The sequence below is a fragment of the Eptatretus burgeri genome, chromosome 1, assembly GCF_056783735.1.
Source record: "Eptatretus burgeri isolate ZD-2024b chromosome 1, Ebu_testis_v1, whole genome shotgun sequence".
NCBI lineage: Eukaryota > Metazoa > Chordata > Myxini > Myxiniformes > Myxinidae > Eptatretus > Eptatretus burgeri.
Genome location: NC_140961.1, coordinates 67,147,296 through 67,156,586, shown reverse-complemented (window position 1 = coordinate 67,156,586; position 9,291 = coordinate 67,147,296). Strand labels below are relative to the sequence as shown.

The 9,291-nt window shown below is 55.5% G+C and overlaps 1 protein-coding gene across 5 annotated transcripts in view; it reads left to right on the top strand.

Moving 5' to 3' along the window:
• The first annotated feature begins 1,646 nt into the window (after positions 1 to 1,646).
• Positions 1,647 to 9,291, top strand: part of PMM2 (phosphomannomutase 2) — a 42,898-nt gene continuing 35,253 nt past the window's right edge. For 2 of the 5 annotated variants that reach the window (XM_085886775.1, XM_085886743.1), the window contains exons 1-2: positions 5,008 to 5,184; positions 5,394 to 5,526. In XM_085886775.1, coding sequence (XP_085742901.1) covers positions 5,464 to 5,526 — 63 coding nt within the window. In that variant the 5' untranslated portion in view covers positions 5,008 to 5,184; positions 5,394 to 5,463. The other 3 variants (XM_085886762.1, XM_085886752.1, XM_085886767.1) reach the window with 3 other exon arrangements.

Below are 9,291 nucleotides of genomic sequence, written 5' to 3'. Positions count from 1 at the left end.
TTTTTCACATTTTCATTGAATGTTCAGGGTTGGCCTCACTTTTTGGAATCATGTCGCGTGCGATCCGGGGGCTCGGTTCGACTTTTACACATTGTGTTTTTATATTTGGTTTCAATGTCTTGTATCAATGTAGAAATGAATGTCTTTTAGAAAAGTTTTTGTGTTCTGAGGCAAAACTAGCCATCTATCTATCCAGGAAACGAGAACTGCAGAACACTGACGTTTTAGCTGATGAAGTTTTAACTATTTTTAAAGCATTGGTTACATCGCGTGTTCTTTTTGAGTTTGAAATTCAAGATCCTGTTTTATTTAAAAACCGGTGGTGTGCGAAGCAATCTTCATGTGGCATGGTTGGTGGTACTCTGACAATCAATTTATAAATTTAAATATTACTTCTTTGTTACCCCTTCCTTTCCTGGTTGTTTTATTTTTGATGCCTATATGAACTTCCTTGCAATAAAGAGAAGAAAAGTCTCTGTCTGTGTCTGTGTCTGTGTCTTTCTCCCCCCCCACCACCTCTCTTTCTCTTTCTCCCCCCCCACCTCTCTTTCTCCCCCCCCACCTCTCTTTCTCTTTCTCCCCCACCTCTCTTTCTCTTTCTCCCCCCAACTCTCTTTCTCCCCCCCACCTCTCTTTCTCCCCCACCTCTCTTTCTCTTTCTCCCCCCACCTCTTTCTCTTTCTCCCCCCCAACTCTCTTTTTTCCCCCCCCCACCTCTTTCTCTTTCTCCCCCCACCTCTCTTTCTCTTTCTCCCCCCCCAACTCTCTTTCTCCCCCCACCTCTCTTTCTCTTTCTCCCCCCCAATTCTCTTTCCCCCCCCATCTCTCTTTCTCTTTCTCCCCCCCAACTCTCTTTCTCCCCCCCACCTCTCTTTCTCTTTCTCCCCCCCAACTCTCTTTCTCCCCCCACCTCTCTTTCTCCCCCCCCCACCTCTCTTTCTCTTTCTCCCCCCCAACTCTCTTTCTCCCCCCCCACCTCTCTTTCTCCCCCCCACCTCTCTTTCTCCCCCCACCTCTCTTTCTCTTTCTCCCCCCCAACTCTCTTTCCCCCCTCAACTCTCTTTCTCCCCCCCCACCTCTCTTTCTCCCCCCCACCTCTCTTTCTCCCCCCCACCTCTCTTTCTCTTTCTCCCCCCAACTCTCTTTCTCCCCCCACCTCTCTTTCTCCCCCCCCACCTCTCTTTCTCTTTCTCCCCCCACCTCTTTCTCTTTCCCCCCAACTCTCTTTCTCCCCCCACCTCTCTTTCTCTTTCTCCCCCCAACTCTCTTTCTCCCCCCCACCTCTCTTTCCCTTTCTCCCCCCATCTCTCTTTCTCTTTCTCCCCCCCCAACTCTCTTTCTCCCCCCACCTCTCTTTCTCTTTCTCCCCCCCAACTCTCTTTCTCCCCCCCAACTCTCTTTCTCCCTCCCCAACTCTTTCTCCCCCCCCACCTCTCTTTCTCCCCCCCACCTCTCTTTCTCCCCCCCCACCTCTCTTTCTCCCCCCCACCTCTCTTTCTCCCCCCCACCTCTCTTTCTCCCCCCCACCTCTCTTTCTCCCCCCCACCTCTCTTTCTCCCCCCCCACCTCTCTTTCTCCCCCCCCACCTCTCTTTCTCCCCCCTCTCTTTCTCTCTCTCTTTCTCACGACATATCCGGACGGTGGTTATGTCTGGGCGGGGTTTGTCTCTGGACGTTTTCCGGCGATGTTTATGTCCATACGGGAATTTGTCTCCGGAAGTGTCCAAGCGGTGTTTGTTTCCGGCTGGCTTGGCTGCAGACACGTCTGGGCGGTAATTAACGCTCCACCGTCTGTCTGGCTTCCCTTCTTCTCACCTCACACTATCTTGCCTTCCCCCACCCCTCCTCACTCCTCTCCTCTCTCACTCTCCCTCCCCTTTCCCCCACCCTCCTCACTCCTCTCCTCTCTCACTCTCCCTCCCCCTTCCCCCACCCCTCCTCACTCCTCTCCTCTCTCACTCTCCCTCCCCCTTCCCCCACCCCTCCTCACTCCTCTTTCCCTCCCCTTCCCCTGCTCTCCCTCTCCCTCCCTCTTCCCCCACCCTCCTCTCTCCCTCTTCCCCCACCCCTCCCCTCCTCTCTCCCTCATCCCCCACCCCTCCCATCCTCTCTCCCTCATCCCCCACCCCTCCCATCCTCTCTCCCTCTTCCCCCACCCCTCCCCTCCTCTCTCCCCCACCCCTCTCCTCCTCTCTCCCTCTTCCCCCACCCCTCCCATCCTCTCTCCCTCTTCCCCCACCCCTCCCCTCCTCTCTCCCTCTTCCCCCACCCCTCCCCTCCTCTCTCCCTCTTCCCCCACCCCTCCCCTCCTCTCTCCCTCTTCCCCCACCCCTCCCTCCTCTCTCCCTCTTCCCCCACCCCTCCCCTCCTCTCTCCCTCTTCCCCCACCCCTCCCCTCCTCTCTCCCTCTTCCCCCACCCCTCCCCTCCTCTCTCCCTCTTCCCCCACCCCTCCCTCCTCTCCTCTCTCCCTCTTCCCCCACCCCTCCCCTCCTCTCTCCCTCTTCCCCCACCCCTCCCCTCCTCTCTCTCTCTTCCTCTTCCCCCACCCCTCCCTCCTCTCTCCCTCTTCCCCCACCCTTCCCCTCCTCTCTCCCTCTTCCCCCACCCCTCCCTCCTCTCTCCCTCTTCCTCTTCCCCCACCCTTCCCCTCCTCTCTCCCTCTTCCCCCACCCTTCCCCTCCTCTCTCCCTCTTCCCCCACCCTTCCCCTCCTCTCTCCCTCTTCCCCCACCCTCCCTCCTCTCTCCCTCTTCCCCCACCCTCCCCTCCTCCTCTCTCCCCCACCCCTCCCCTCCTCTCTCCCTCTTCCCCCACCCCTCCCCACCTCTCTCCTCTCTCCCCCACCCCTCCCTCCTCTCTCCCTCTTCCCCCCACCCTCCCTCCTCTCTCCCTCTTCCCCCACCCCTCCCCTCCTCTCTCCCTCTTCCCCCACCCCTCCCCTCCTCTCTCCCTCTTCCCCCACCCCTCCCCTCCTCCCTCCCTCTTCCCCCACCCCTCCTCCCTCCCTCCTCCCCCCCACCCCTCCTCCCTCCCTCCTCCCTCCCTCTTCCCCCCACCCCTCTTCCCCCACCCCTCTTTCTCCCACCCCTCCTCCCTCCCTCTTCCCCCCACCCCTCCTCCCTCCCTCTTCCCCCCACCCCTCCTCCCTCCCTCTTCCCCCCACCCCTCCTCCCTCCCTCTTCCCCCCACCCCTCCTCCCTCCCTCTTCCCCCCACCCCTCCTCCCTCCCTCTGCCCCCCACCCCTCCTCCCTCCCTCTTCCCCCCACCCCTCTTCCCCCCACCCCTCTTTCTCCCACCCCTCCTCCCCCCACCCCTCTTTCTCCCACCCCTCCTCCCCCACCCCTCTTCCCCCCACCCCTCCTCCCTCCCTCTTCCCCCCACCCCTCCTCCCTCCCTCTTCCCCCCCACCCCTCCTCCCTCCCTCTTCCCCCACCCCTCCTCCCTCCCTCTTCCCCACCCCTCCTCCCTCCCTCTTCCCCCACCCCTCCTCCCTCCCTCTTCCCCCACCTCCCTCCCTCTTCCCCCACCCCTCCTCCCTCCCTCCTCCCTCCCTCTTCCCCCCACCCTCCTCCCTCCCTCTTCCCCCCACCCCTCCTCCCTCCCTCTTCCCCCCACCCCTCCTCCCTCCCTCTTCCCCCACCCCTCCTCCCTCCCTCTTCCCCCCACCCTCCTCCCTCCCTCTTCCCCCCACCCCTCCTCCCTCCCTCTTCCCCCCACCCCTCCTCCCTCCCTCTTCCCCCACCCCTCCTCCCTCCCTCTTCCCCCCACCCCTCCTCCCTCCCTCTTCCCCCATTCCCCACCCCTCCTCCCTCCCTCTTCCCCCATCCCCCACCCCTCCTCCCTCCCTCTTCCCCCATCCCCCACCCCTCCTCCCTCCCTCTTCCCCCATCCCCCACCCCTCCTCCCTCCCTCTTCCCCCATCCCCCACCCTCCTCCCTCCCTCTTCCCCCATCCCCCACCCCTCCTCGCTCCCTCTTCCCCCATCCCCCACCCCTCCTCGCTCCTCTCCCTCTCCCTCTCCCTCCCCATTCCCCCACCCCTCCCGCTCCTCCTCTCTCCCTCCCCTTCCCCTTCCACCCATTTTTTTCTCCCTCCTCCCTTGAGTATTCCCAGCGAAGCGATGGCTGGTACATGTATTTGCGAGTTAATAATAGTGATGGATATCAAGTTTAATTTTGATGGATAATTTTAATCACCAAACATGGAAACAACAATTCAGTTGTTATCACTACAAACTTGTGGTTCCGTGTTGTATTATAAAGGTCACGGCCTTGGAGACCTTACATTTATTTAATACGTACTTAGTTGATCGTTTTCATGCACCGTAAATTTGGAGCCCCTGTTCACTCGAATTCATGAGTTTCATTAATTTACTCAATCCATCCGCGACGTCGATCAGTACGTATTAAATAGACGTAGCGTGCCCGTGGGGCCGTTGTACTATCGTATGCGTGTGCAGTGACGATTCATTGGGATTTACAGTGAGTGCAGCCTTTCCATTCCGATTTGTCCGAGCCCCGTAAACGAACGGGTTTAATGCTGTACATCGTGTACGTACACGGTAAGAGGTGCACGGTAAGAGGTGCACGGTAAGAGGTACACGGTAAGAGGTGCACGGTAAGAGGTACACGGTAAGTGGTACACGGTAAGAGGTACACGGTAAGAGGTACACGGTAAGAGGTGCACGGTAAGAGGTACACGGTAAGTGGTACACGGTAAGAGGTGCACGGTAAGAGGTACACGGTAAGAGGTGCACGGTAAGAGGTACACGGTAAGTGGTACACGGTAAGAGGTACACGGTAAGAGGTACACGGTAAGAGGTGGTCGGCGAGGTTTCCGGAGTGTCGTGGTTAACACATTCGCCAGACACGCCAAAGGTCCCCGGTTCGAAACCGGACAGAGACATTTTTGAGTGTAACGAGTGTAACGCTTCAGGGTGCCGGCGATGACTCGCCGACAATTCACGAGAGCCGCTGTGGAGTCTTTCAGGTCCACCACGTGATGAACCACTAGAGGGGGGAAGAGGGAGGGTTCAACATCGAGGCTCGAAGTTTGCTCGTGAATGCGGAACTGTTTGGGCGGAAAACCGGTTCGGAAGAGGTTCACCAAGCTCGGCTGACTTATTTTCATTTGAACTCGGACCCACGACCTTCCTCAGGTACTGCGGGAGTACCTATCAAAAGGTGAAGAACGGGGCGTGGGGGGGGGGTGTTCTCACCTGCCACGTGTTTCATGAACCGACCATCGTGATTCTGTCGTCCATGCCGAGTCCCATTAGTGGACCAGACGAATCGAATGTCTGCACAGACAGAGCTCGTGTACGAATGAAGATTTTTTTTATCCACTGCTCATTTTTCCCTCCATTGTCTTGCCCCCTCCCCCGCCCCCCCAGTTGATTATCTTGACTCGTTTCGCGGGTCCCCGGTGCACCCCGCACGTGGTGCGTGTCACGCGCGTCTACCATGGCGGGCACGCGCACCCTGTGCCTGTTCGACGTGGACGGCACGCTCACAGCACCGCGGCAGGTACGTCCCCGATCGGCGCTTGTACCATTCAAAGTACCACCGGCTTTACACGTCCACATGAACACATTTAAATTCTTTCTTGCTCTCCATTCCATACAAACGTGCAACGTACCTGGGCAACGACTACCTGTCAGTGGGGGGCAATTAGGGGGGCAATGGGGGGGGCAACAGTTGGATGCAAACAAGTGTGAAAACGAACGGGCAGGAGAGAGAGAGAGAGAGAGAGAGAGAGAGAGAGAGAGAGAGAGAGAGATAGAGATAGAGATAGAGATAGAGATAGAGATAGAGATAGAGATAGAGATAGAGAGATAGATATAAAAGAGGGGAGGAAACACAATAACCTGCAAGCAATGGGTTTGGGTTAATGGGGGTAGAAAAGCTCATTTGCAGGTTTATAATCTTGTGAGCTCGTTCGACAAATGTCCATTTGTATCGGTTTGTAACGTTGTCCTCATTTCTGCGATATTGTACACGCTGTCTGCCTGTATTCCAGTTTGCAATGCCTCATAACCAAGCTGAGATGTTGGCTTTGTCAAACGGTTTGGCGATTTCCCATGTTGCTTCCCTTGGTGGTATAAACTGCCTTCGCATTGTTTATTATCCAAGCCTTGTTTATTGTGATCCTCGATGTGTACACGCACGACATCTACAACAATGACAAAGCTCGTGTGCTATTGTTTTAGTGTCTAAATGCTTGAGGCTGATTGTACGCATCGATCATGATGACGGTGGAAGACGATGCAAATCGACGCAGGACGTGGGATTCCAATGTGGAGTCGCAGCATTATGAAGCATCTTGCACCTCCTCCACCTCCTTCGTGTGGAGCGCAAGGCTGCGAGTATCTTCATTGGCTGAGGGTGCGGCTGTGCCCCGAATGCCAATAAGCTGGTACGCATTTTGCCGACTTTGGAAGGATGACAGGCTGAGACAACCCCACCTTGTGTTCATTCAACGGCAGACAGGGACTCGAACTCAGGACCCTGAGATCCCAAGCCAGCCACCCTAACGGTTCGGCCGACACCATGTTTCGAGCATGTTGTACAATAGCATGCAATAGGCTGGCCCAGAGTAGGTTAATATTTCCTGAAAAGTAATGATAGTCATTCATAGTATTGTATATAATACAGATACAGTTATATGGGTAATAATTAGAACTACCGATATCGATACTAATAGAATTGTGTGTGTATGTGTGTTATAACCACGGCCACCGTGAGCTAATTGTATTAACAGGAAATGGTACAAACCAAGCTGTTTCACCGGATGACGGGATTGGGGCAAAGCCTTCGGGACCTCCAATATTTGATAGGAGGGAAACCACGGGGTAACATCCCTGGGTCAGATTGCGGGAGAGTGTGTCGGAGTGGTGCTGAGGTGTCGTCCACCAGACGGCGGTCTCCTTGGGTTAACCTGAGGCGGTCCCTTCGGGTGGGTGCCTGGAATGTCCTATCCCTAAGAGAGGATGATCACCTGTCTCTGTTATCATCTGAGCTCAAGCGTTTGGACATCGGGATTGCAGCTCTCTCTGAGGTTCGGAGACCGGATTGCGGCGAGATAATGGTGGGTGATTACACCTACTATTGGTCTGGTCGCTCTGATGGTTACCATACCCAAGGAGTTGCTGTAGCTGTGTCCAATAAGCTGACCCCAATGATAATTGAGGTAACACCGGTCAACGAGCGTATGATGAGATTAAGGATTCGTCACTCCTGAGATATCATTTCCCTGGTCTCTGTTTATGCTCCGACAGAGGCGAGTGACCTCACCGTGAAGGATACATTCTACGCCACACTCGAGTCTGTGGTTGATCAGTGCCCCAGACGAGATACACTTCTAGTCTTGGGAGATTTCAATGCATCGACTGGAACTGATAGGGATGGTTATGAGGTGTGTGTTGGTCCCCATGGGTCAGGAACTATGAACCAGAATAGCACTAAGTTCCTTGACTTTGCAAGAAGTCATGGACTTAGGGTGGCTGGTTCATGGTTTCAGCGCCCACAAGCTCATCGCTGGACTTGGTATTCCAAAGCTGGCGGTGTGGCAAAGGAGATTGACCATGTCCTCATTGACGGTCATTGGAGGCTGATCCAGAACTGCAGGGTCTACCGGAGTGCTCAGTTCCTCAATACTGACCACAGGCTTGTTGTAGCAACTCTAAAGCTGCACCTTAAATCCTGGAGAATGGTACCATCCCAGCCTAGGCTGGATGTTGCCAAGCTCAGGGATGAGAGAGTAGCTGAGGAGTTTGCGAACAGGCTGAGTGGACACTTGGGGGGTCTGGGTGCTTTGGGGGGTCCTGAAGAGTTGTGGAGCGCCTTTAAGACCACCGTCCTTGATGTTGCCGGTGGATGTCTTGGAGCTCACCGCAGGGCAAAGAAGAATTTTGTCTCTCAAGGGACACTGGATACCATTGACCAGAGTCGCAGGGCCAGGCTGAATGGCAGAGCTGAGCTGTTCAGGGAGCTGAGGCGTAAAACTGTACGTGCACTGAGGGTGAACAAGGAGGCCTATGTGCGAGGAATCTGTGAGGGGGTAGAGCATCACCTGTGGACAGGTGATTCTCGTCCCGCTTACAGGGGAATTCGCGCATTACGTTCATCCAAGCCCATCCCTCGGAGCACTGCAGTTCGAGCAGAGAGTGGTAGGCTCTTGACAGAGGAGTCTGAAGTGAAGGCCCGCTGGGCCGGTTACTTTGAGCGGTTGTACCAGGCTGATCCCCCAGCTGTCGAGTTGGACGTCAAGGGTGTTACAATCCCTGTTGCTGACCCACGAATCAACTGTGGTCCACCTTCGCTTGTGGAAACACGGGCTGCGGTGAACCAGTTGAAACGGGGCAAAGCTCCAGGGATTTGTGGCATCCATGCCGAACTTCTCAAGGCTGGTGGAAATGCTGCACTCGTGTCGTTGCATGCAGTTTTGTGCTCTGCCCGGAACACAGGCATCATCCCAACTGACTGGAAGAGGGGCCTTGTTGTCCCTCTCTGGAAAGGGAAGGGTGAGTGCCAAGACTGCAACAACTACCGAGGGGTGACGCTGCTCTCAGTGCCGGGCAAGGTCTTTGCTCGGATAATTCTTGATCGGGTTCGCCACCATCTGCTTGAGCACCAGCGTCCAGAGCAGTCAGGCTTTACATCAAAGAGGTCAACGATTGCCCGTATCCTTGCCCTTCGTGTCCTCACCGAACGCAGACGAGAGTTTCGGCAGGGGCTGCTTGCAGCCTATGTTGATCTCTGTAAAGCGTTCGATTCAGTGAATCGGGATGTCCTCTGGAGGATTCTTGGTCTTCGTGGGGTGCCACCAAAACTGATCGATCTGATGTCTGAACTCTACTCTGGTACTGAGAGTCCTGTGAAGTGTGGTGGTACCATCTCTGACTTATTTCCAGTTGTTACTGGAGTTCGTCAGGGATGTGTACTTGCCCCCACACTTTTCAGCACTCGTATGGACTGGATTTTAGGGAGGATGTTGGAGAGATCAAGCTGCGGTGCATCGTTTGGGAATGTCAAGATCTCGGACCTTGATTTTGCAGATGATGCAGTCATCTTTGCGGAGACTTTAGACATCCTCTTGGGGGCCCTCGAGGTGCTGAATGAAGAGTCGGAGCCGTTGGGATTACGGGTTTCTTGGGTCAAAACTAAGATCCAGGCTTTCAGTGACATCTTGGATGCTGCTGTCCTGTCTGTGTCTGTTTGTGGTGAGGATGTTGAGGTCGTGGAGAGATTCACTTACCTTGGCAGTGATATTCATGTCTCTGCTGGCTGCGA